Source organism: Narcine bancroftii, chromosome 7, assembly GCF_036971445.1.
Source record: "Narcine bancroftii isolate sNarBan1 chromosome 7, sNarBan1.hap1, whole genome shotgun sequence".
Lineage (NCBI taxonomy): Eukaryota > Metazoa > Chordata > Chondrichthyes > Torpediniformes > Narcinidae > Narcine > Narcine bancroftii.
The window spans coordinates 53,270,057-53,296,761 of record NC_091475.1 but is presented as its reverse complement, the minus strand read 5'-3'; the positions used below and the strand labels follow the sequence as shown (position 1 = coordinate 53,296,761).

The window sequence follows — 26,705 nt, the reverse complement described above, 5'->3', positions numbered from 1 at the left end:
AGTACTCTGATCAACACCATCTGCTATTACTCTGTCCACGTCAGTAATTGATCAAAATTCTGCTGTATCCTTTGATAAACACCTCTGCTACCATCAGGAAAAAAGGTACAGGAGCCTAAAGACGAGCACTCTGTGGCACAAGGACAGCTTCTTCCCTGCTGCCACCAAATTCCTGAATGATCAATCAACCAAAGACGCTGGCTTCCTTTGACTTTTCCTGCACTGCTTTTATTCCTTTTTTGTAAGGCGGCTCATGTGAATGTTTGTACTGTGATGCTGCCACAAAACAACAAATTTTGTGATGTGCTCATGACAATAAATTCTCATTCTGAAAAGGTAAAGGGTAACATTGACTTTCATCATATAACCATTTACGGAGTGGAAACAGTCAGCAGGCTTGGATAACATTACAGAATCACATTAGGCCCTTTCAGGTGGACCCTCTGCCCTGAGGCCGGTGATATATAAAACTGCTAACGTACCTTTCAGGTAGCAGCCCTAAAAGGATGCTGCAGTGTTGCCTGGTCCACCTGAAAGGGCCTATTCATCTCCAGAGGTGCCTTGTAGCACCTCCGGATCTGATGGAGGCAGGGCACTGGTGTCGCAGTGCCACCCATTCTAAATACGCAGCATAGATTGGTCTGTGTTTCCCACAACTGTTCCAGGTGTATGGGGAATTATGGGTAGGGAAGACTGCCTTTGCTATGCCGTGTTTTGAGCAGCAGAGAGTGGCCCCAATGCAGGAGCAGCCAGCCGGCCTGTGATGGCCCTCACCCCTGCCCTGACATCCCCCTGCCGGTCACCCCTCCCACGGAGGCTGTCAGGCAGCGGGGCGGGAGGCAGTCAGGTAGCGGGGAAATGGGTCTCTGGCTGATGGAGTCATCAGCCTGCCCCCAGGCTGCCGCCCATAGTGGCTGCACATTCAGGTGCATCGGCGGAGAGTGGCGCTCTTCCAATTACCACTCCCAGAGGGATGGTATTGGCGCCTTGGAGGCACTTCTGCCACATTTAAGTGAGTATGTCACAAGGGGGGAGATTATTCGGCTTTTCAAGGGGGTGTTCAGGCCACCTGAAAGGGCCTAGAGATTAACAGCAAGAATTAAGGTGATGGGGGTGTGGTGGAACACAGTAGTACAGGAGTGACCTCACTAGATTTACAGGCAGGCCTGTCTCCCACCCTTTAACTCCTCCCCATAGATTCCCAATAAAGGCATATAGCCCTTGGCTCATCACTCCATTCATCCTTGGATCTGGGCCAGCAGCATGTAGAGACACGCCCAATCTTTCTGGATATTAAAGCCTTTAATCACTCGCTTCATGATTGTTTACAGTAATTGATTGCGGTACAGTAGTAAAAATTTAAAGGAGATGTGTGGGGTAAGATTTTTCTTTTTTTTTACACATACAGGGAGTTGTAGATATCTTTCTTTGGCTTGGCTTCGCGGATGAAGATTTATGGAGGGGGTAAAAAGTCCACGTCAGCTGCAGGCTCGTTTGTGGCTGACAAGTCCGATGCGGGACAGGCAGACACGGTTGCAGTGGTTGCAGGGGAAAATTGGTTGGTTGGGGTTGGGTGTTGGGTTTTTCCTCCTTTGCCTTTTGTCAGTGAGGTGGGCTCTGCGGTCCTCTTCAAAGGAGGTTGCTGCCCGCCAAACTGTGAGGCGCCAAGATGCACGGTTTGAGGCGTTATCAGCACACTGGCGGTGGTCAATGTGGCAGGCACCAAGAGATTTCTTTAGGCAGTCCTTGTACCTTTTCTTTGCTGCACCTCTGTCACGGTGGCCAGTGGAGAGCTCGCCATATAACACGATCTTGGGAAGGCGATGGTCCTCCATTCTGGAGACGTGACCCATCCAGCGCAGCTGGATCTTCAGCAGCGTGGACTCGATGCTGTCGACCTCTGCCATCTCGAGTACTTCGACGTTAGGGATGAAAGCGCTCCAATGGATGTTGAGGATGGAGCGGAGACAACGCTGGTGGAAGCGTTCTAGGAGCCGTAGGTGGTGCCAGTAGAGGACCCATGATTCGGAGCCGAACAGGAGTGTGGGTATGACAACGGCTCTGATAACGCTTATCTTTGTGAGGTTTTTCAGTTGGTTGTTTTTCCAGACTCTTTTGTGTAGTCTTCCAAAGGCGCTATTTGCCTTGGCGAGTCTGTTGTCTATCTCATTGTCGATCCTTGCATCTGATGAAATGGTGCAGCCGAGATAGGTAAACTGGTTGACCGTTTTGAGTTTTGTGTGCCCGATGGAGATGTGGGGGTGCTGGTAGTCATGGTGGGGAGCTGGCTGATGGGGGACCTCAGTTTTCTTCAGGCTGACTTCCAGGCCAAACATTTTGGCAGTTTCCGCAAAGCAGGACGTCAAGCGCTGAAGAGCTGGCTCTGAATGGGCAACTAAAGCGGCATCGTCTGCAAAGAGTTGGGCTAAAGAACCAGCCCTTCTGTACTGTTCTACATTCTATGACAAACTTCAGTTACTATTCATGAAAAGTTGGAGGTGCCACCTTTTTCAGACAGGAGTTGAGACCCAGGATGCCAATAAGCCTCAGTAGCCTGATACCCAGCCCTTCTGCTCAATTTTGTCTTTCACCTTACCTGTGGACCATAAGAGCATGTTATGGACAGTGGCTTGGACTTTTTAAGGAGACCTTGGCACTTGCCCTTCAATTCTTGTCATCTCCCAGCATCACCATGGCCAACTTAACTTTTCCTGAGTTTTTGTTTAGTCACTGACCAACTGCTGGTGGCGACTGAGAAGTGCACCTGGACCCTTCTGTGTACTACTCCATCTTTTGGCATGTTCAGAGCAAAGGGTAAATCATGAAGTCAACATTTGAGAAACTGCAAACTATACCATGAGAAACAGCGTCAACTTGTTTCAAGGGTTGATGTTTTGAGAGTTCAGAATTCCTGATTTTTATCAGAAAGTCGAACACACTGGCAGTTGTGCCGTTCCAGTCTTCACACATGTGAAGCTATTCAGGGTGTTGTTGCATCACAATTTTACAAACCATACATGGCTATGCATCAAAATCTTCCTGAGACAGCTGTGTGTTGATTCCTCCATTAGAACAATGCACCATACTCAATGATGCTCAACCACATAGCGATGCGGATATGGGTGAAAAATTGGTCACGTTAAAACTTGGGTGCATAATCTTAACACTCAAAACTTGCAAATAGACTCCATGCTATGAACTTAAGAACAGATGACCTGTTTACAGCTTGATCATGGGTTTGGGTACAAGAATATTTCTTCTGTGGGCAAGCTCAGCTGTCTGGCAAATGATGCCACCCCTCACATATATTCCCTCTCAGAATCTGGGCATACTTAATGATCAGATCAGGTAGTTAGCAGGAAAAAAGAAAAAAGAAAGAAGAAGAGGAGAAATAAATTTTCTAAATGGTGACACAAGATCACAATAACTCTGCTTTGATTTACATGAGTCTGGAAGCTAAACAATACAATGGTCACACCTGTCTGTTGTTTTGAGCACATAACTGATCAAATACAAAAGTCCTTTCTGAAGTAACTTATGGAACATGATTTTGCCAAGTTGTTCATCTGAGACAGGATTTCCCTTTCAAGATATGTCGGGTGAAAACTTTATTGGTTAATGGTAGTTATAGAGATCGCCTTGATCTGAATGATCAAAGCTTAATGAGCTCTATGCTTCTGCACTATAACTGTGTCCCAGGAACATTAATGAGAGGCCATGAAAAGACCAGAACAATCTCTGTCATGCTTGACTCTATCATATGCAATTTATTTTCCCAACCATTGTGAATTATTTAAAGTGGGGAGATGTATAATGAGTGTTCCCCGTCATTTGTGGTTCCCTAAAACAAATGAGTTGATCATAATTCCTGCACACAACCCTCTTGTGCTTCAACAAAAACTGTTGCCTTGGATCAACTGGCTAAAATAAAGGAGAGGCCTTCCAATTTAGATCTCTGGAATAATGTTCTCAAGCAATGTAAAATTTCCTTCAGTTGTCTTTCTGTTTTTTTTGTCTAATTCTTTATCAACTCACTCTGCTGCATTCAAAATTTATGGATTTATTAATATAAATTACTGCAAACTTGGAAATCAATGTTTCATTTTATAGTTGCTGCAACAGGTGTGAGTTGAGTCTGAGAATGCACATTACTTGTGATTGTTAATAATTTGGAGATAGAAAAGTAATGTTTCAGAATCATAACGTAATCGTTGCCAGATATGTGGAAGATGGTCACCTCTAATGAGCTCATCAATGTGATCTCATATCCTCTCGCAACTCCTTGTATACTCCTCCTTCAGCTGTTAAAAGCATAAATCAAACCATGATAAAATACCTTCTAGTATCGAGGTATTGTCTATCCCTGTCTGACAAATATCTGTGGTTGTCACATCTGTGCCACCAGGTAGATGTGCAGTGCATTCCCAAAGACATGTTGGAGACCATCTCCCATATACATGAGGAAACAGACGTGACATCACTGGGATGCACAGTGATGTAATGGGTTTTCCTTACACTTGATTAAGGCTATGTTTTTCATGTCAAGGAGCATGCAGGGAAACAAGCAGGCAATCTCCAGAATGCTAATCTCAGAAGAATCCTGATATTGCCAAAAATCCAATGGAACAGAATTTGGCAAAAACTTATACACAAGGAAAGGCCAAAGGACTTTGTGGGCTTCATCTCATTCCCTCATTTCTATCATTCTGGTCAACTGTAAACACAGTTCAAAAGTTCACCAATGACTTAAATATCAGGGGTGCTGGGTTGTAGGAGAGGAATTTCCATAGTCTGTACGGAGTCAAATCAGAGTGGTTCTCTTTGGATTTGGGATCGGATGAACAAGATTTTGTACCATCTGTTTAATGGTAGTAGTTGGGTGGGAGATGGAGGGGGAAGCTGCCAGAAGCAGCAGTTGCACACATTCCAATCTCACAAGCATGTAAATGAAACCATACTAGTACTAAAATGTATAATTTGCATTTCATGGACAACTTCTTAACGTCTGAACCTATTGGGTGACGCACAGACAAAGTGCATCCATTGATACTCATTAAATGATGCCCCAGCCCAAAACTGAAGGGGGCAGTGCTCACACTGCAAGCAGGAGCGTTAATGGTCCTGTCATGCAGAGATCCTGAACGATACCAGGTGCCAATGAACCAGAGAACACGGCTGCAAACAAAGCACTTAATTCTTAGAGCCACTGGCATTTTAGTTCTGACTCAAGATCAGCTATGATTTACATTTCTACCATTTGTGCAGGAATACAACTGAAGCAATAGACATGGTTTCTCTCTGAAGTTAGCCATCAGCCACCTGCCTGGTGCTAAGAGAGAATAAAGTTTGCCTCACGTGATCACCAACATCTTCTGTAGCACTTGGTAGAAGCTGCAACATTTCAGATCTGCAGTAGTCTTGACCAGAGCATGGTTTTGCTCAGCTAAGGGATGCTTCAAGCAATAATTGAGCAGGTTACATGACTGCAGGGATAGACTACACCAGGAAGGTAATAACTAGGAAGTGCAAGTGCAGATGGCCAATTGGATCTATTGGTTGGGAGAGAAAGGAAGGACCTGAGGATGCTTCAGCCAACAACCTGCACCACTGGCAGAATGTTCATTCCCTTTGTCCACATATGGCAAAGATGTCAGGGGGGATCCTTGTTCAGTAAATGTTAAGCTGCTTGTAAAAAAAATCTCACAAAATGATTGCTACTGTGAATTGTATCTGTGCACATACAATTCACAAATGTGCTGGAGAAACTCAGCAGGTCACGCAGCATCCACAGGAAGGCCTTCCTGATGAAGGGCTCAGGTCTGAAACTTCTCATGGGTGCTGCATGAGCTGCTGAGATTTCCAGCATATTTGTGCATTTCATTTGACCCCAGCACCCCACAGATTTTCTTGTTTAACTCTAAGTTGTGCAGAGATGCCTGCAATTGTACGCAAAAAAATACTGTGTGCTCAAAATAAAAATCCAAGGATTGTAAGGTTATATTTAAGGATAATTTAAGCATATGAGAAATTGTGGCCTCTTACATAACAATTCCTGGAAAGTATCTCAAAGTAATCGCTGACCTTTCCCCATCTGCATGACTGAGTTTCTAGGTTTAAGTGAAAAAGGAATGGATGGAAATAAGAAATGCACAAAAAAAGATGCTGCTTTGTTAAATGGAAATTCCTGCCAAAATAGATCACGAGAAAGATCTTCTGTCAATTAAATCATGGAACCTCTTTTACTGTTGGTTTATCTGCACTCGAGTGAACAAGAATAAATTAGGGTGGGTATGAAAAGACATCAAAACGACGTTTATCTTGCAGAAAAAGTCCAAAACCCTCTCCAGTAGTGAATTAACAAATTAAAAGCAGCACAATTTTCTATGATTTTAATGGACATATTTTTGACTTGTTACTGATAGACACAATTAATTCAGTGAGAGTTCTAAACAAATTTGCATATTTGAAATAAAATGATTGTTCGAAAATAAATGAGTTCTCTCTCAAAAGTCAAACAAAATAATTCACATGAAATAGTACTGCATAAATAAACCAAATTGGTGTCAGTTAACAGCCCTGGGAACACAAATACAAATTCCAGTTACAAATAACCATTTAAGTGCAAAACTATTACCTTCGACAAAAACAAATTAGTTGGGTAGAAACTTAGTCCACTGAGAATTGCAATTTTTTTCATGTTATGGGCAGAGTAAGATACTAATTCACTTGTGCTGACAAACACCACAACTCACTTCAGAGGCAGAAATGTGCCAACATTATTAAAACATGAGAAAATTAGCCTTTCATGGCACAAAAAAGTTTAACAAATGAAATGAATTCTTGCATCCTGATGCAACTAAAAGATATGTGCAAAAAAAATTCCTGCGGACAAGGTAATTGTCGTGCATGTGAGATTCAAGATCTCAACTTTGATTTAATTTGCCACACTTGAAATAGCATCAATTCAGACCAAGATGAGTGTGACAAATAATGAGGAACACATGACCTCTTCTTAAAAACTGCAGACACACTGGCATTCAGCAACCTATTTTTATTTCAAGGAAGTAATCAGCAATTTACCTCCATCACGACTTGACCTGGCTGGCAGTGTGAGGAGCCCTCTCAGTCAATCCAGAAATATCACCCACAATGCACGTTGCCCCCAAGATAACTGTGGAGGGGTGGCGACAATCACCCACTTCTTTACAGAATGTGGATTTGCTATGAGTGTATGGACAAGGACGCAAGGGTCCTTGTCAAGGTTCATTCCCAACAGAAGCGTGACAGAGGACTCTCCAATTTACAGGCTATTCCAGGGGATGCATGTAGAGACACACATTCAGAGCTGCTGGAAGATTATCATTTTGGTGTAAGGAGTTCTTTGGTCTGCCCCGAACTTGCTGATTTTTCAGCACACTTAGATGTCGGTGAGGGAATGCTGCAGGCTGACACATTCCAGGCTTCAAAAATCACATTGAGGAATGTACTAAGGCTTGGTGCAACCAACGCAAGAGCACTGTGGAGAAGGACCATACTCTATAGTCCTTCCGTTACTCGGCATTGAGGGGTTGCGACTGAGTGGAAGTCCTCTAACAACAGGGAAGGGGGTGGGGTGAGTAATGACAAGGTGCTACAGTGGTGTCAAGAGTTCTAAATAGAGAATGAATGTAACAAGGTACATTGATGATCTATATGGCTATGACGCTAAGGATGTGAAGAGACTTTCAATGGTTTTCTTATTTGCAAATACCATAAATATTCATGTATAATGTGAAAAATTTTCCCCCTCAAAAATAGAGGAGGGGGGGGGTCGCATTATACACGAGAGTAAAATTTAAATTTTTTTTCTGCAGGCGAGCGGGTGAGTGTTAGTCGGCAGTGCGACTTGGATGGCCGACTAGGCAATCAGTAATCAGCAGCGCGACTCGGGCGGCCAGCCGGGCGAGTGGAGAGACATGAGCGCGACTCAGGAGGCCAGGCAGGCGGGCAAGCGGAGAGACGCAAGCGCAACTCAGGGGGCTGGGCAGGCTGGCGAGCGGAAAGACACGAGCGCAATTCAGGAGGCCAGGCGAGCAGAGAGACGCGAGCACGACTCAGGAGGCTGGAGAGGTGGGAGAGCGGGTGAGCGGAGAGACACCAGCGCGACTCAGGCGGGTGAGGGGGGTGGGTCGTATTATACACGGGGGGGTAAAACTTTTCCCCCTCAAAAAAGGGGGGGTGGGGCGGTCACATTATACACAAATATTTACAGTAATTTATTGTGAATAAAGTTTCCTTTTGGACTTTTTTAAACCTCAATTCCAATGATAACTGAGTGGCTAAATTATTTGTCTTTCAGAACCCTTGAGTATCTCATAGCAAGAATATCTCAAGCTCGAACACCCTAGGTTAGCCAAATATTCCAAATTGAGGAGAAAGGGATAATGTTGTTCAATATGTTATAATGTTATACATTGTATTGTGTATTGCAATATATTGATGTTTCTGTTTTTTACTATTTTATTCTGGATTCTAATCTCCTCATGTATTGTTTACTTATAATATGTTTAATAAAAAGATTGAAAAAGAACCTAGGTTTGGCAAATAAGTAATGCAATTGGTTTCTGATCCTTTTGAGCCACAAGAGAGTTACTCCAAAGCTCTGCTCTGAGTTCAGAATGATCTATTTTCAGAAACCTACCTTCTCACAAAATCCATCCCAACTTGGAAACACAATAAGTGTCCTTTATTGTTACTTGATTCAAATATTTCGCTCCAGCAGGGTGTGGTACCCACCTGTTTCAAACAGGCGTCAATCAAGAAGAGTGTGGTAACCTGTCTTAATGACTATCGACCAGTGATGAAGTGCTTTGAAAGGCTGGTGATGAAGCAGATCAGTTCCTGTCTGAGCGGTGACAGAGATACTTTCCAGTTTGCCTATCGTGGAAACAGCCATCTCACTGGCTCTAAACAAAGCCCTGGAACTCCTGGACAGCAGGATGCTCTTTATCGACCACAATTCAGCACTTAATACCATCATCCCCTCAAAAATGATCAGCAAACTCCAAGATCTAGGAGTTAACATCCCACTGTGTAATTGGATCATGGATTTCCTTACCTCCAGACCACAATCAGTGAAGATTGGCAACAAATTCTCCTCCACAATCTCCATTAGTACTGGAGCACAACAGGGCTGCGTTCTTAGCCCCCTGCTCTACTCACTTTTCTCCTATGACTGTGCAGCTCGGTACAACAATAACACCATCTACAAATTTTCTGACAATACCACGGTAGTGGGTTGTATAAAGGAAGGGAATGAGTCAGCATACAGGAGGGAGATTGAAAACTTGACTGAATGGTGCACCAATAACAACCTTGCACTCAATCTCACCAAAATTAAGGAGCTGATTGTTGACTTCAGGAAAGGAAAGCCAGAGGTATACAATCCAGTGATCATTGGGGGATCAGAGATGGAGAGAGTGTGCAAATTTAAATTCTTGGGAATCACCATCTTGGAGGATCTTACTTGGACCCAACACACCAATGGCATCATGAAGAACGCACGTCAGTGCCTCTACTTCCTCAGGAATTTGCAGAGGTTTTGTTTGACTTCAGAAACCCTGGCTAATTTCAACAGAGGTGTGGCAGAAAGTGTGCTGACCGGCTGCATCATGGTCTGGTATGGGAACACTGAGCATAAAGCTCTCCAAAAGGTAGTGGACACAGCCCAGGACATCACACTATTGAGTACATCTACAGGGAACGCTGCTGTCGGAAAGCAGCAGCAATCATCAAAGACCCACACGACCCAGCTGTTCTCGTTGCTGTCATCATGAAAGATGTATAGGTGCCACAAGACTCGCACCACCAGGTTCAGGAACAGCTGTTACCCCTCCACCATCAGACTCCTCAGTGACAAACTCAATCAGAGACTCATTTAAGGACTCTTTCTTGACCACTTAATTCATTTTATTTTTGTTCTTTCTGTATTGCACAGTTTATTTAAATTCGTGATCTGTTTACTGTTCTTTTATTTGTTTACATGTTTACGCTGTTTACAGTTTATTTTTTGCACAACCAATTAGTGGAAATTCTGCTGCACACGAAGGAAAAAGGAATCTCAGGGTTGTATGTGATGTCATGTATGTACTCTGACAATAAATCTGAAATCCTGGAACCGTGCAATACTTAGTGCCATTTCACCAGGAGATCTGCTCACTGCCACCTCATTACGGATAATTAAGGCTGGCAATAAATCCTGGCCTTAACCAGTGGTGCTCAGGTTCCAAGAACCACTGAAAGAGAAACAGGCTTATGAAAGTAACTTCACACGCCCCCACGCCTCCGCCTCCACCCCCCCCCCTCCCGCCAACTCTATTTTTGATTCCTCCTGGGTATTACGTAGATTCAGGTGGGGAATGTGGAGACCCAGCAAACCAAAAGGTATCGGATCTTAGTAGAAGCAGGGATGCGGACTGATAACCCTTTCCCTGTTCATCATTTTCTCACATTTGGATTTCTTTATAGCATTGGGCCTGCTGCAAACAGTAGAATGATCCCCACATAACAGCCAGATATGGTTAGTTGGGGAAATGTAAGTTCTACCTCAGTATCAGTTCCTGACGAAAGATGATCAAAGTGGAGCTGATAGGCAAATGTGAGTGAAAATATGTTGGGTTAGTGCAGGCAAACAAGGAGGAGGTTTATGGGACTTGTGAGATTGCTCTCCTGGAGTGGACATGGACATGATGGGCAAAATAGCCTCCTTTTGCATTGTACTGTTTAAAACTAGGATGAAATGGGAATGGTTTCACGGGAGTCACCTTCCCAGTAGACCCAGAGGTTTGTCTTCTGGGGAACTTCACCACAGTTGGTAGATCACAAACTAATTCGCAAATTAAATTCACAGAAATTGCCTTATGTTTTTCTGTCCACACTGACAATGTGTTTCTTTTTCTGCGTACTTTCTCTGTTTAATAGGACTTATGTAGAGGGGAGTAGGGGGTGGAAGGAAGAGTTCTCTTGATGTTTTGCATTTGGTATGATTACTGATTGTTAAATATATTTAAAATGATCAATAAAATATTACAAAAAAATGAGACGGTTTTCAACAGTGATGGCAGAATACCCAAAGTTAACACTGAATATGGTCTTGTTCGCTCTCAGAGTATTTCAAAAGTCTTGCTGTTCAGAATTAAAACCTGCCCTGGTATGATTGGGAATTAGTTTTTCATCAGGGGAAAAAAAGAACATTGACAGCAGGTCAAAGAACAAAGTATGAAGAAGACAAGGCACTTTACAGACATAGTTGGAATCATAGGAACACAGTCGGTATGAGACAGGACAATTAAGTAAATATCCAATGCCACCAGAAGGATGAGTTTATCCCAGCAGACTGCTGTTAAACATGAAGAATTTGAAAGCAAATCACAGGAAACATCTTGAGATATTTGGAAAAAATGCCACTCCACAATATCTAAAGTAGTATCAATAAAAGGTCAAAAATCAAAACGTTGAGTGGCCATCCCTCCAGCTTCTCTTTGCTCCCTCAAGATTCCAGCATTTGCAACCTTACATTTTTCTCTGACATTAAAAGTACTGGTTGGCAATTTGAGACAGCTAAGCTGTTGATATGTCAGGAGCAAGTAGTCAGCTGAAGTTTCAGCACGCAAAGAACAGCTGGAGGAACACAGCAGGCCATGTAGCATCCATAAGTGGAAACGATAAAACAACATTTTGGCCTTTGTCAAGACCTCGAGGGAAACAGAATGATACCTCATTCAACTACTGCTGTCTTTGCGAAACAAATAGTTGAAGCTGTTTATTTTACGGAAGCACAGGCTCATAGTTTGATGGGGTGGCATAAGCGCCTGCAATTATCGCATTCTGAACTCAAAATTCTACACCTGCTCTATGAGTGGTCACTCCATTCACTGGCTATCAACTTCTGACAGCCAGCGGTTTAATTTGGGATGTTTTTATGCAGTGACTTAATTTCCTCAAGTCTTGCTCTCAATCAATAGCTCCATTTAATGTTCTTTTCTGACATTGTTATAAACCAACAAAGTTTGTGTTGATACCTGCATTAAAATAGTCCATGTGGGTTGCATAAGAATTCTATTTGAGATATTAGGCAATTTACAGGGACAGAAAACTATCTTCCCAGGATATACTTTCTTATGTCGACAAAATTAAGAAATACTATTTTATGAAATAATTATGAACCAGTATCCCTTCAGCATGCTGCTTTTTCCTATAATTTACACATGGATAAAAATACATCCTGCTGTGTTTTGCTTACAGAAAAATTCCTGCATCTCAACAAGTCTATTCCCTGGACTAAAGAAATTGAACACATTGCTCACAATTTAAGGCTGGGCTGCTTATTGCCTTTTACCTTCTCCCATAAATTGCAAAAGATGGAGGTATTTGCATGACAAAAGGCATCCAATTACTGTCTCAACAGGATATTCTGGGCACAGGCACCAGGCTTTGAATGGCTTCGACTTGCAGTTAAAGTGATAACAATTTCATGAACAGACAAAAATTCCTAGTGACCTGGAAACCGTGGTTGTGTGATCAAGTACAAGAAACAATTCAGCTGAGCTGCAGCCTATTGAAGCAACGAAGGCCTTAAACACTCATTTGCAATCTCCATCATGGCATCAAACAAAAACATCTGCAGAAATATAGTTTGGCACAGACTAGAAGGGCTGCAGTGTGTAGTCCTGTGCTGTAATTTTCAATGGTTCTATGCTGAGGTTGAGTGCAAAACACAAAAGTGCTGGAGAAACTCAGGTCCTGCAGCATCCACAGCAGTAAAAGGTAATCAATGTTTTGGGCCTGACGAAGGCCTCAGGCCCTAAACATTGGCTACCCTTTACTTCCACTGGATGCTGGGTGACCTGCTGAGCTTCTCCAGCATGCTTGTGCATTGCAATCTCTGTTACAGCCCATTTTGAATTGATAAATTCTCTGATTCACAGCAGGAGCTGAAACAAGAGTCTTTGAGTGCTGCAAGAATCCAAATATGTCTTCAGTAGAAGAATGAATCTGCAACCTGCTCCCTCCTCCCATCCCATAAGATAAGCAAAGCTTGATATTGATGTTTGGAATTTCTAAAACAGAGATGCTGCTGCAGATTACCTTTTCTTAACAGCTGCCCATGAAACATTGATGTTGTCGGCCATCATTTCCACCTTGGAGGTATTATCCTTTGAGTAATCTCGCAGAAGCTTGTGTGCAAGGTCATTTGCTACGTCCACATTTATCTGCCACTGCTGCAGCTCCCTGATGAATTGCTGAAAACCAGAACAAAACAATAGTTCTAATATAGTCCAGGAAGAAAGTTCTGAAAACAAGTGAGGACATGGAATTGCTTTCACCATTTACAATTTGAATTCCCATTGAGAATGTGTGCTCCCCAGCTGAGTGTAATGGACAAAGTTCTGTAGGCAAGCTACTTTTGTCACAATTTTTTTTTTAAAAAAAAGGGAAAATTCTGTCATAAACAGAGCTCCAGCTTTCCCATTGTGTTGAGGATATTGTATTCTGATGCTGTAGTATGAATGTTGCAGCAATTACAAGGCCAGGATTCAACAATAACCCTCTTTCCAACCATTTCACATTCAACACGCTCTTCTGCCCGTTCATCTGCATGTTTCTTCAGTCCAAGCATTGAACCTGAAAGGAAGTGGTGGTCACTGGATCAGCAAGTTATCTATCTCAATCATAAGGCTTATTTCACTCATTTCCATGGGCAATGCTGTTGAAGGCACAGCTGTTATCATCTAGCTGCTCATTGTTGACAACATGAAATCTCAATGATATTTCAATCTGCTTTCTACAGAAAATAATTACCTGCTACTTCCCAATTATTTCAAAATAAGTCTGTTTTTGTCACCATTGTGCCCATTTCTGTGCACTCAACGAAAGTCCCTGATTGTTAGTTTCAAAGAGCTGTTTCCTCCAGTACCAGGCACATTCCAATTTGAAATCCCGAAGCCAATTAAAGACCTATGTTTTTCTCACTTCTAAGCTCCCTGGTTAGCCTTCTGCGAACTTCATCCAAGGGTATTCTGCACCAGGTCACATTGTCCTCTCCTCCCTATCCTCACTGGTTCATGTTGGTTCTTGGTATCACACTTTCCCATCGCTGTAATCTCCAGTAACACCAATTTCTCCTTGACCCTCATGCTAAGAAATCTGCTTTCCCTACACTCTCTGGTCTACATGTGACCATAGTCCACCAATGTGATTTATTCTTTATTGCTTCAGGGCAATGAGGGATGGACAACAAATCGAAGCATTGCCAGCAACTTCCATTTCACCAATAAAACAAGTTGTTGTCATAGGTGTGAATGCAACTCACTCTATGCACGTTTCCCAATCAAAAAAGGCGATGACCTCCTGACGCACATGCTATTTAACCTTGCAGTGTCAGTCCCCATGTTTTTTTGTGGCTGTGCGGAATTTAACAAACCAATTCATAATTTCCTTTTTGAAAAACTACACAAATTTGACTAAATGAAACATATAAATATGGCTTCAATAGTTTAATTTCGCTGTCATGTAAATGGTATAGAATCAACTCAAAATCAAAACTAAACACAAATGTTAATGTGGAAGTTTTACACATTTAGCATACAAAATGAATTTCTTCAAAATGTCTTCTTAAATAGCAGCATGTATTTTTACCAAAGTCTATTTCTCATTGCTTCACAGTTGGAATTCAGTTGACATTGTCTTTGTTCGACTACGTATGTTGTCAGCAACCCAGTTTAGAATGATAACATTGGAAACAGAATATATTTTCTCCCATTTGTCATCTGTTTCCAAGTCAAAAAGCACAGAACATAAATCATGGAGTGGCCTTATGGGAAAGATAAAGCTGTTCACAGAACTCTGAACAAAGGAAATAATCTGCTTTCTAGTTGTCAGCACTGAGCAATATTTTCAGAGGTACAGATTGGGAATGTGACCAGTTTGATCCACATTTTGGCCTGGTTCATGAGAACTGGCAGCAGAGGTAAACATTGGACCCCTAAATGTTATTCGCTTATTCAAATACCAGCAAATGAACAGCAAATGATTCAGGTTGATTGATACCCATATGAATTCTTGATGCTGAATGTTTGTAAGGTTTAAAGGATGAGATAGAGGAGACCAACAATGAGGACAATAGTTAGCGTGACTCTATTACTGCGGCAGTGACCTGGGTTTGAATCCTGCACTGTCTGTAAGGAGTGTGTAGATTCTCCCCAAGTCTGCATGGGTTTTTTTTTCTGGGTACTCTGGTTTCCTCCCATCCTCCAAAATGTACGGGGGTTGCAGGCTGATTTTAGTGTAATTGGGCAGTATGGGCTTAAATGGCCGGAATTGGCTTCTACAGTGCTGCAAATAAAATTTAAATGATAGAGTCATCGAGATACATTGCACAATAACAGGACCTTCAGCCTACCATCCATGCTGGTCATCAACCATCAAGATACTTATCCCATTCATCAACACCTTCAACACGGTCCAAGAGTTCATCAAAATATTTCTTAAATCTTGTTAGATGCCAGCATCCACAACTCACTCACAAGCCCAGATTCTAATCACACTCAGTGAAAAAATGTTCTCCCCTTTTACTCCTTACCTCCACCAAACACCTTTAGTTTTTGATACCCCTGTATGCACAGATGTCTATCAGATCTTTGCCGGCCTTGTTTTGGATATCTCCATTTGCCAATTTATCCCCCTCCTCCCACTCCCCCCCACCCCCCCCACCCCCACCACCACCAAAACTCCTCTGCTCCAGAAGAAACAAACCCAGTCTGTGAAAGGAAGTCCATCCCAGGGAACATCCTGATGGATTTGTGCTGCACCCTGTCCTGTGCAATCATGTCCACACTTCAACTGCGGCAAACAAAAGTTTTATAAAGTGGTTCCATAACTTGTCAGCTCTTACTTTCCATACCCTGGTTAACAAAGCTAAGTAACTTATTTGCCTTCTTCACCACTTTATCAACTTGCGTTGTCTCTTCAGAAATCTTTGGAATTGCACAATGAAATCCCTCCGATCCTCAATAAACTTCAGGGCCTCATCGATTATTGTCTGTGTCCTCCCCACATTAGTCCACCCAAAAGGCATCACCTTCCACTTAACAGAATTAAGTTTTAATTGGGAATGACTCTGCCCATCTGCTTTTGAGAACACAAGAGAATCCTCTGGAAATATTTTTTGCACAAGTCGACAAGTCAGAGTGCTGACATAAATCTGATTTTTAAATTTTATTGCATGCAAAGGTGTTTGCAGTTCAAGCTGGCTGCAGCAATGAGCAAAGTAAAACTTCAAGCAGCTGCAATTGGCAACTGTTAATTGCATACTCAACTGGTGACAAACAAACACCTTGTACAGCTCAGCTTCGAATTTCATGATCCAGTTGCTATGGTGACTGCAGCGTTACTTCCATTTTTTGCCATTCATTATAGGAGAAAAGACCTCAGTCATAAATCAAAACTCAAGTTGTTGGTTTGAAATGATCACATAATAATTTGAAACAAATGGACAGAGAAATATGGCACTGGAAATTGTTTGAATGAAATTCTGTGACAGTTTGCAATTGGACAATTGACAGTTTCAGCATATTGAAACCCCCCATTTTTAGCATGAGATTTCAGGAAAAATTTGTTTTAGTGCATTTACCTTCATTCATCTCGATGGAAGCCCTCCAGCCTTGCATGGGTGAGATTCCAAAGCCTCCTCGCACATGAGCAACAGCAGCAACATGTCCTCCAACCCGCCACATGCTGAGGCTCAGGCTGCTTTCCTCCCCCCTCCCCCCACCACCGTATAAACGCCAATTGATTGACAGGTGCGCCAGGACCCACGGGTATGTGAGGGCAGGAGGGAGAGAAGCCAGGGGAACAGTCAAGGCCCAGGCCCACTGTCGCAGAGAGCATATGATAGATCGCTTGCTTTGAGGGGAGCGCTGGGCCTTGGTGATCAGGCTCCACACCGAGCCTTTGTTCGACGAGCAAAGCTCCCCTAACAGAATGAATGAGGCACGGGGGCAGGTGGCAGTGAGTGAGCAGACTGTTGAGCTGAGCTCGACAGGCCACTCGCTCACTGCCACCCGCCCACCACGCCTCATTCAATTTGCTAGGGGGCCATCAAGGCCCAGCGCTCTCCTCAAAGCTGTAAGGTAAAACATCATGAGATGGGAATGTGTAAGGAGTTACCCTGTACAGGGCTGTAACAAGATGTGAATGCATCCTTGTACTTACAAGATAAGAGAGACATTGATGGATTGAGAGGCAGGAAGCTAGCAGGGAAAGGATAGCAACAGTTTTAGTCATTGGACAAGTAATGATATGATGATGTTCTAAGCACGTATCCAAGGGTATAAAAAATCACCATTTTGCTGATAACGGCAGAATGCATTCTCCGACTAACATTGTTGGTCGCAAGTGTTACAATCTGGTAATAAAGAACAAAGAACCCTGATTTCGACTCAGTCTGGTGTTTGTCTCACTCATTCATGAACAAAGCAGACCTAACAAAGCGCTGAGGGAGAGAGCGAGGGAGCAGGAGGTAGGAAAGATCAAGCAGTGGGATTGAGCGAGTGGGGGAAGTGAGCAACGGTAGTGACTCCTGAAAGCACGGTAATCGCGAAGCTGCAGGCCCACTTCCTGGACAGATGCAGCACCTCTGCGGGATTCTTGAAGCTGGGTGAGTAGTTTGAGCACTTTCCTACTGTCACCATCTTGCAGAGGAAAGCCTCTACTATGCTTGTATTTCGATGCCCAAAATGGAGGCATCAAATTGTCACCTTTTCATATAGGACCCAGATGATTTTTTAAGGAAACAATTGTTGGGGTCGGGGGGGAGGGGGGAGGAAGCAGTCCTATATGCCATCAAATCTGGTACTTATTTGGAAGACTGATTTATTAAAAGTCACTTGCATCTCAAAGACTCTAAACACTCAAATCCAGTTCTGAAGAATCCTCTCCAGCAGTTTGCCCATCGTTGACATACAGCTCACTCTCTATAATTCCCAAGTTTCGACCTCTTACCTTTCTCAAACAAGGGAACTACATATGCCATTCTCAAATCCTCCGGTATTTCTCCCGTGGCCAGAGCAGACACAAAGATCATTGCCAACACACTAGCAGGTTGCTTCTCTCACTTCCTGCAGTAATCTGGGGCATATCCCGTCTGGTCTCAGGGACTTATCTGCCCTAATAGTTTAAAGAATATCTAGCATGTTCTCTTTAAGTTCCACATGGTCCAACACATTAGCTTGTTCTATACTGATGTCATATGCACCAAGGTCTCTATCCCTAGTGAACACTGAAGCAAAGTATTAATTTAGGATCCCCTCTTTATCCCCGAATCGGTCCAAACCTAGCTGCCATCATTCTTTTGTTCTTCACTATGTGTAGAATTACCAGGTTTTCTTTAATTGTACTTGCAAATATTTTCTCGTGCCCCCTCTAGCCCTCATCAATTCTTTTTTAAGCTCTGCCTAGCTACCTCATCAGCCCTCCCTAACTTTGGCTTCCTAACTCCCACACTCCTATTTCCGCCATCTACGACATGATTCCACCAGCATTCACATCTTCCCCTCTCCACTTTCTGTGGGACTCCCTCATCCACACATCCCTTTCCACTAATGGACCCCTTAGTACCTACCCCTGTAACCACAAGAAATACTACACTTACCTCTTCCCTCACCACCATTCGGGGCCTCAATCAGCCCTTTCAAATTAAGCAACACTTCACTTGTGAATCTGCTGGGGTCATCCACTGCATTCGGTGCTCCCCCGATGGCCTCCTCTAAACCAGATAGACGCAGACTGAGAGATAATTTCAGTGAGCACTCTGTCCACTGCAATAATGGGGACCACTCAGTGGTCCCAGTGTTTTATGCCCCTCCCCATCTCTCTTTCCCTATCCTTCCATCTCCTTTCCTCCAGTCCAACATCCTTTCCCCTCTCCATTCAGTGTGCTATCACCTTCCCATCACTTTTCAGCTCTTCTGCCCTCTCACCTCTTGCCTTTTGGCCTAGTCTCCTCCCCCTGCACAGTCTTCCCTTCCTTCCTCTCTTCCCCACCCCCCCCACCCCCCCCCCCCCAATCTTCACATTCAGGCACCTGTTTGCTTCTGGCTCATGCTGAGACAAAAGGCCCAGACCCGAAAATGTTGGCTCTCTTTTATTTCCTGCATTCACTGTGTGACCTGCTGAGTTTCTCCAGCACTTTTGGGTATTGCACTGCAATCACAATGTCTGCAGACTTTCCTATTTAACTCCTATATTCAACACTTCGATTTATGAAGGCGAATCATGCCCAAACTCTGCAAATGTCATCACAAAAATCAGTCAAAAGAAGAGTCAAAAGAAGAGATTTTCCCCATTTGGTGAAGTGGATTAAGTCATTTGTATTCTGCGTATTCCTATCATTGTGTTTAGTCCATCACTGTTTCTGAGTGTATGGTTCCCAAATAACCCAAGCTGCTGTGAAGAATGCATTAAGCGTCTCACACTTCTTATTGCTCAGAGACATCAGAATGGAGCACAGCAAGTTCTTGAAGCTACCACAGCAGGAAGGGATCTATTTAAAAAGTACCACTTCCAAAGCTGAAAATGTCAAGAGGTTTCAGTAGCTCCAAATATTGCACTTTATGCAGACATGCCCAGGGGCAACACTCTGAATTCCTGTTACAATGCTTTTAAATATTGCTTCTTGCTGTCTTCAATTGAAATGACACATTTCAAAGTATAACACACCATCAAATATCAGATTTTTTTTGGAAAAATCCTTTAAATTTGAGTGGCAGGAACTTCACTGAACAAAATAACAAATAATTATCATGTTCATAGAAATTGGCCAAGTGCCACACCATTCCAGCTCGAAAAGACTTTTTTCCATACTGATAAAATGTTGGGAAACTCTTCACGAATTATTCAGTGGAAAGAAAGGAAGAGGGGATAAAAAATTTCAAGGCAGAAAACTGGTCAAACCTCCTCCTTGGAGTTTCAGTTCTCAGACCACTGTTCTCAGAACAATTGATCCTCTGGAATCAAGATTCCTTTATTGTCATTTAATATGACAGAAAAAGCCTTCTGCCTGTCGTAAGGTAGACAAAGCGTCATCATTAGTATTGCCCGGTGCTCCTTATGGCAAGAGATAAAGAATAGCAAAAGAGAGTCCTGTTAGAGAAAATTGAGTGCCTGTGGATTTGCCTCCAGTGCTCTCGTAGCCGCTGCAACTACACAGACCCCTGTTCAATCCATCGGCAACCTGAACTCTGACACAATCAGCAAGTCTTCAGTGCCTGAAACCATTCAGGAATCCTTCTTGCCCTCAGCACCCCTACGAATCCTGGCTCCGTGCGTCCGACCCTCCTCTAGGGCCTTCTTGTCAAAGGAGTGGGGGTGTTCTCCCCATTGCAGGTACCCTGCGCCAGTCTGCTGCTTCCGCTGAGTCTGCAACTCTTTTTGGCCGCTACGAATGTAGGACATGGACCATGAGATTGCAGGATGTAGCCACTGGCATTTGGGCCAAACGATGAACTCTGCAGAGTGGCGCTGTGTCTGCTTCCAGCTCTTCCGGGCCTACAGTGCTCAGGCTGACGCTGACAGAATTGAGTGAAGTAGTTGCAATTAACGTCATGATTTTGTGTTGGAGAATTTACTGGTGTGAAGCACAGAGCACTTTGTACAGACATACGTGAAGATGCTGCTAAAACTGTGGTAATGGCAACGCTGCTGCTGGTGCGCACCTGGGAGAGCAGGAAGTGGAGACACAGTGCTCCTCCATGGTCATGATGAGGACAGCCTTTCCAGTGGGGAAGAGGACAAAAAAGGACGGATTGCACCTACATGGGAGGGGGACTAATAACCTAGCTAGAACTGTTGAGAGGGTTTAAACTAGTTTGGCAGGGGATTGGGATCCAGAGTGAGAGGACAGTGAATAGGGCAGAAAATGCACAAATAGATATATACTGTGTCGTGAGATTGTAAGGAAGGATAGGCAGGCAATCAGGAAAAATCACAAGTGAAAGTTTAAGGATTTAATGAGGTACTTTGGAAAGAAAATTAAAAAGGCTGATGAACACAGCAGTGAAGGTCTTTATTTAAATGGCCACTGTATAAGAAATAAGGTTGATGATCTCGTAGCGCAGCTGGAAGTTGGCAGGTGCGTCATTGTGGCCATCACTGAGTTGTTGCTAAAAGGTGACTACAGCTGGGAACTAAATATCAATGAATATACAGTAGGTAAAATGGATGGGAGTGGTTCTGCTGGTTAAAAATGGAATTAAATCTTTGGCAAGAGGAGACATTGGATCAGAAAATGTGGAATCCCTGTGGGTAGAATTAAGAAACTGTAGTAAAAAGACCCTGTTGGGTGTTGTATGTAGGCCTCCAAACAGTAGCCAAGATGATCTACAGAGGGAGATAAAGAAGGCATGCATAAAGGGCCGTGTTACATTAGTCATGGGGGATTTCAATATGCAGGTTGATAGGGAAAATCAGGTTGGTGCTGATTCCCAAGAGAAGGAATTTATCAAATGCTTTCAGGAGCTGACCAATTTTAGATTGGGTATTGTGTAATGAACCAGAGTTTATAAGGGAGCTGAATGTAAAGGAACCCAAAGGAGGCAGTGATCATATTGATAGAATTCACCCTGCAGTTTAAGAGAGAAAGTAAAATCAAATGTTTCCAGATACCAGTGGAATAAAAGGGATGACAGAGGTATGAGACAGGAACTGGCCAAAGTTGATTGGAAAGGAACACAAGCAGGCTATGTGTTGTATATTTAGGTTTTCAAAAGGCCTTTGGCTGGATGCTGCACAAGAGGCTGATTAAGAAGAGGAGAGCACATGGAATTACAGGAAAGGTACTAGCATGGGTAGAGCCTTGTCTGATCGGCAGGGAACAGAGAGAGAAAAAAGGGATCTTATTTTGGTTGGCTTCTGATTACCAGTGGTGTTCCGCAAAGGTTGGTGTTGGGGTCACATCTTTTTGCGTTGTAAGTTAATGAATTGAATTCCGGAATAAACGGCTTTGTGGCTAAGTTTGCAGATGATACAAAGATAGGTGGGACAGGTAGTCAGGAAAAAATGGAAAGGTTGCAGATTAGATAGATTAGGAAAATGTGCAAAGAGGTGGCAAAAATATACAATAATGGAAAGTGTACACTCATGCACTTTGGTTGAAGGAATAATGGGAGAACATTTAAAAGGTGCAAAGGGACTTGGCCGTCCACGTGTAGGATACACTAAATGTTAAACTCCAGGGTGAGTTGATGGTGAAGAAGGTGAAAGCAATGCTGGCATTAATATCTAGAGGAATGGGATAAATGAGCAGAGGTGTGATATTGAGGCTTTACCAGGTATTGGTGAGGCCTCACTTCGAGTATGAGTACAGTTTTGGGCGCATTCAAGACAGGACGTGCAAGCATTGGGAGGGTTCAGAGAAGATTCACAAATAATTCCTGGAATGAAGGGATTAGCATATGAGGAAAAAAATCATGGTTCAGAAGAATGAGGGGAACCCCATAGAACCTTGAAATTCCTGGACAGATAAGATATGGCAAAGTTGTTTCCCATGGGAGGGGAGTCAAGGTCAAGAGGGCTCAACTTCAGGATTGAAGGGCACCCATTTCAAAAGGAGAAGCAGAGGAATTTCTTGAGCCAGAGAGTGGATGATGGGCTAAATGTCCTACTTCTGTTCCTATATCTTATGGTCTTATAAAGGATTTTTCAATTTTTCTGCAGAGATATCTCAAAATGGCTTAAGTTTTTCACATCGAAGGAAAAGGGGACATGCCCTTCATTGAGGAGACAATTCCACTGGTCAGCGGCAATGAGATACTCCTTCTATTTCTTGTTACATCTCACTTCCTTCCTTTTCCAACACATGGGTTCCATGCAAGGCACTTGAAATCACCATCTTCAGGAGAGAGAAAGGTGGAAAACGACATTTGTCTTTTGAGTTTATGAAACTTGCCATGACCTACCCATCTTGCCATCATGTACTGACATTTTTTTTTCAGAATTTTATACAATTCTTTTAAAGCGAAGTTGAGTGTACGAGGAGGTAATGGGAATACAGCTTTATCAATTTCACTAGGCAATAATGTTCATAATAATTAGTGAATCTAAAAACAAACTGAACATTTAAATTAAATTCATTGCAAATTATGGTATGATATTGTGCCTGATTCATTTTGAATGTGATAAATGGAAAAAAAAACTTGATGGCATTTGTTTTGAATTGAATGTGATATCAATTTATGTCACTTGGATTACACAACCTGTGACCAAATTTACTGCCTTCGCAAGGTTGTTTTTAGAGGTATTAATAACAGATTGCTGAAATGAACATTTGATGGGTTACCCTATTACAAGCACATTATTTCCTTTTTTACATGATTTCATGTAATGAACTTGCATAATTATACTAATGATACACCTTTTTTTTATTTTCAGGCTCCATTTGTTCCCATGTTATATCTGAATAATCAAATGCACATTCCAAGTGCTTCATTACCTTAATTCCATTACTTAAATTGGGTGGAATATTCTCCAAATTTCTAGTTTTTTTTTCCCAAGGAGGCAAACAGATCTAAGAAATTTCAATGCTGCTTCTTCAGAGTTTCCAAGTTTTGCCACAGCAGCTAACATTAATTTTATAAAATGTGCTGTATAAGTAAATAATCAAATTCATAAAATGACTGGTGACAGATTAGATGGCAAAAAAAGTATAAAATAAAATTCCTCGGATTAAGTAACAGGCTTGAAACAAAAACACTGTCTCACTCTCCACAAAAACTACATGATCGGGTGCATATTTGCTGCAATTTCTGTCTTTAATTTCAGAATTCTTGCATCTGCAATTTCTTTCTCGTGATTTAAAATGATTTTACTTTTAAATTAATATGGTGGATAAAATGAAATGGTCAATTTTACAATGGCCTCCACAAACTCCCAATTGACACTCGACAATTCAGTACAATTTCAGTCCTTATTTGGTTAAGGCTTCCCTGATCCTCTTTAATCTCAGCGATGTGAATTTGTATGGCACCGAAGATAAACCACTTTCCACACAATATCTTGCAACCAGTCCAAAGATGATTTATCCCCACCAGAACAAGTCACAAAGATCATCCACTGCTAGGAATTTAAAATGGGAAATGTAATTTTTTTTAAAATTTGCTGTTTGAATCTCTCCATGTAATCTTCTCTTTCTACGTGGGTCATCATTTTCAATGACAGATTCTTTGTATTTCTTGAATTCCAGTTTTTGGTTCATCCTAATTTTAATACATTCAGCTATTTACTCCCTCAGTCAGACCACCCCCCCCAACAGCCATTCCGTTTTCCACAAGAAACCCCTTAAAACTCACCTTCTGATCATCTATCTCCAGTTTTTTACGTTAAGACATAATGCCAATTTGTATACACGTGAAATGTCTGAGTATCTTGAGACATTTAAGCATGGTAAAAAAATGCAAGTTACTGTTGACTTAAGTGAGATAAAGCCAACAATTGTGTTCCGCTGACTAGTTACCTCTTCAAAAACAAAATCGACAAAGCCATTTTAATTACCTTGACATCTGTATTCTGCTTCAATAGTATCTCCATGGTGTAGGACATTTCCTTCCAGGACCCCTGCTTTGTTCTCGCTTTCTCAAGAAGCTCCTCTGCCTTTTGCTTGACTTCCAGCCATTGGCTGGAATCCTTCAGCATATCTTGCAGTTGCTGGGTGCGAGTCTGTAATTGGCTTTGCACTTCATCCCACTGGGCTTGAACTTTTTCAACTGGAGGAGGAAATCAATGAAAATTGTATCACCAACCATGGTCATTTGTTTGCATTTAGCCACTGTTCAGACAAACCTTCCATAATTAATGTACCATAAAGACAATGTTGCTTCGTTACTCTTTGCATTTCATTTGTTTTAAATCTAAACACAAAAATGAAGTGTAAATATGTGCATCCTTGATCCATGCATCTAAATTTCATTTGTGCTGCATTTTTTGTTATGTAATAAAGTATAATTAGTATCTGGATTTTATTCCATTGTCTTAAGAATACAGTTGATAGGAATGGCCATATCTTGACCCACAACAAAATATTCACACTCCAATAAAAAACAACAAACTTGTTTGTTTATGCTACAATGCTCTTAAATCAACTAATCTTCTACCTGAGATCCAGATTTCTGATTTCAATTAGACCTGATTTTAATTAGAAGGGTAGTTTCATATCCACGCATTGTTTTTGGTTTTATTAATAGTTGATCACAACTTAAATTCATCTCATCATCTATGATTGAATTTTTATTCATGAATTTATTTGGGAGACTGTAAATGCAAGTCAATCTTGTTTCAGAAACTGACCTTAAAAATACTAATGCAATGGAATATTTGGAGATCTGTGTTCCTTGGTATGAACCAATGTCTAATCAACAGATTGCTTTTGTGAACATGGATTATATCCAATTTTGATGTTATTTAATAGACTGGATCTTTTTCATTTCAGTGACTTTTTGCAATTAATGTTAAACACTGCTTCCTCACTTTCAGGTGATACACTCTTAATGTAACATCCATTGTTTTTCAGATAGTGTTCTTTCATTTTGGATATTTCATGCATCAGTTTTTCAAGGTCAGAAAGACAGAGATAGTTGAACATTTCGTTTGTTTTCAGAGCATAAAATGAATTCAAGGCGGGCCAGTTTATTCCTGGAACAGTGAGCAGTGTACCTGTCCAGACACTGCTGCTGCATTGGCAGGATAAGTGTGGTAGATGGGCCCTTTAACAGCTGTAAAATAAGTTCCTGATGAACAAGGGTAACTTTGGACACTCTCACTGCAGCACCCTGAAGGTTCTACCCAAAACTTAATTTAAAATGGTTTCCCTGTACACCCAGGAAGAATAGTTCTCTGATTGGCATAACCTCTGCGAGGAATTAAGGTTTTATTTTATTTTTAAAATTAGATTTTAGACTTTTTCAAATTTTGAAATTTAAATTTTTTTAATATATTTTATTTTTTGATTTAAATGTAAATTTTAAAATATTTTAGACATACAGCACGGTAACAGGCCATTTTGGCCCATGAGCCCGTGCCACCCAATTAACCTCCAACCCCTGGTACGTTTCAAACAGTTGGAGGAAACTGGAGCCCCCGGGAAAACCCACAGAGACACGGGGAGAACGTCCAAGCTCCTCACAGACTGCGCAGGATTCAAACCCCAGTCCTGATCGCTGGCGCTGTAACTGCATTGTGCTAACTGCTCTGTCAACTATGCTTGAAGGCTGGGGCTGAGATTTTTTTTTTTGCTGGCTGCAGTATTTTACCAGGGCTTGGGAACAGAATTCTATTGAGTTTTTGTTGATTTCTAATTATATTTTGTGGTTTCCTGCCTCAAAGACAGACTGTCAGCCACCTGTTTGAATCCATTTTGAAGACTAAATTCTTTTCTTTGCACTAACCTACAACATTTAAGATAATCTTCCAGAATACTGAAGAACATGAACTAGGTATTGATAAATGGGATTAATGATGGTCGCCATGGACACAATGGGCCAAATCTTTATGCTCCGAACTATACTATGTTCATGAATCCTTTTTTGAAGAAGTGCAATCAATGTTGGACATTAAGAACACAAGAAATCGAAACAGGAAGAAACCATCTGGCTTGTCGAGCCAACTCTACTATTTGGTAA

General features: G+C 42.1%; 1 protein-coding gene across 24 annotated transcripts in view; it reads right to left on the bottom strand.

Moving 5' to 3' along the window:
• Positions 1-26,705, bottom strand: part of dmd (dystrophin) — a 1,604,005-nt gene that overhangs the window by 301,843 nt on the left and 1,275,457 nt on the right. For all 24 annotated transcript variants that reach the window (XR_011341867.1, XM_069890130.1, XM_069890120.1 and 21 more), the window contains 2 exons: positions 24,583-24,794; positions 13,126-13,280 (listed from right to left, as the gene is read on the bottom strand). Coding sequence is in view for 23 of the 24 variants with exons in the window: in XM_069890130.1 (XP_069746231.1) it covers positions 13,126-13,280; positions 24,583-24,794 (367 nt within the window). In the remaining variant the exon portion in view is untranslated. The remainder of the gene's footprint in view (positions 1-13,125; positions 13,281-24,582; positions 24,795-26,705) is intronic.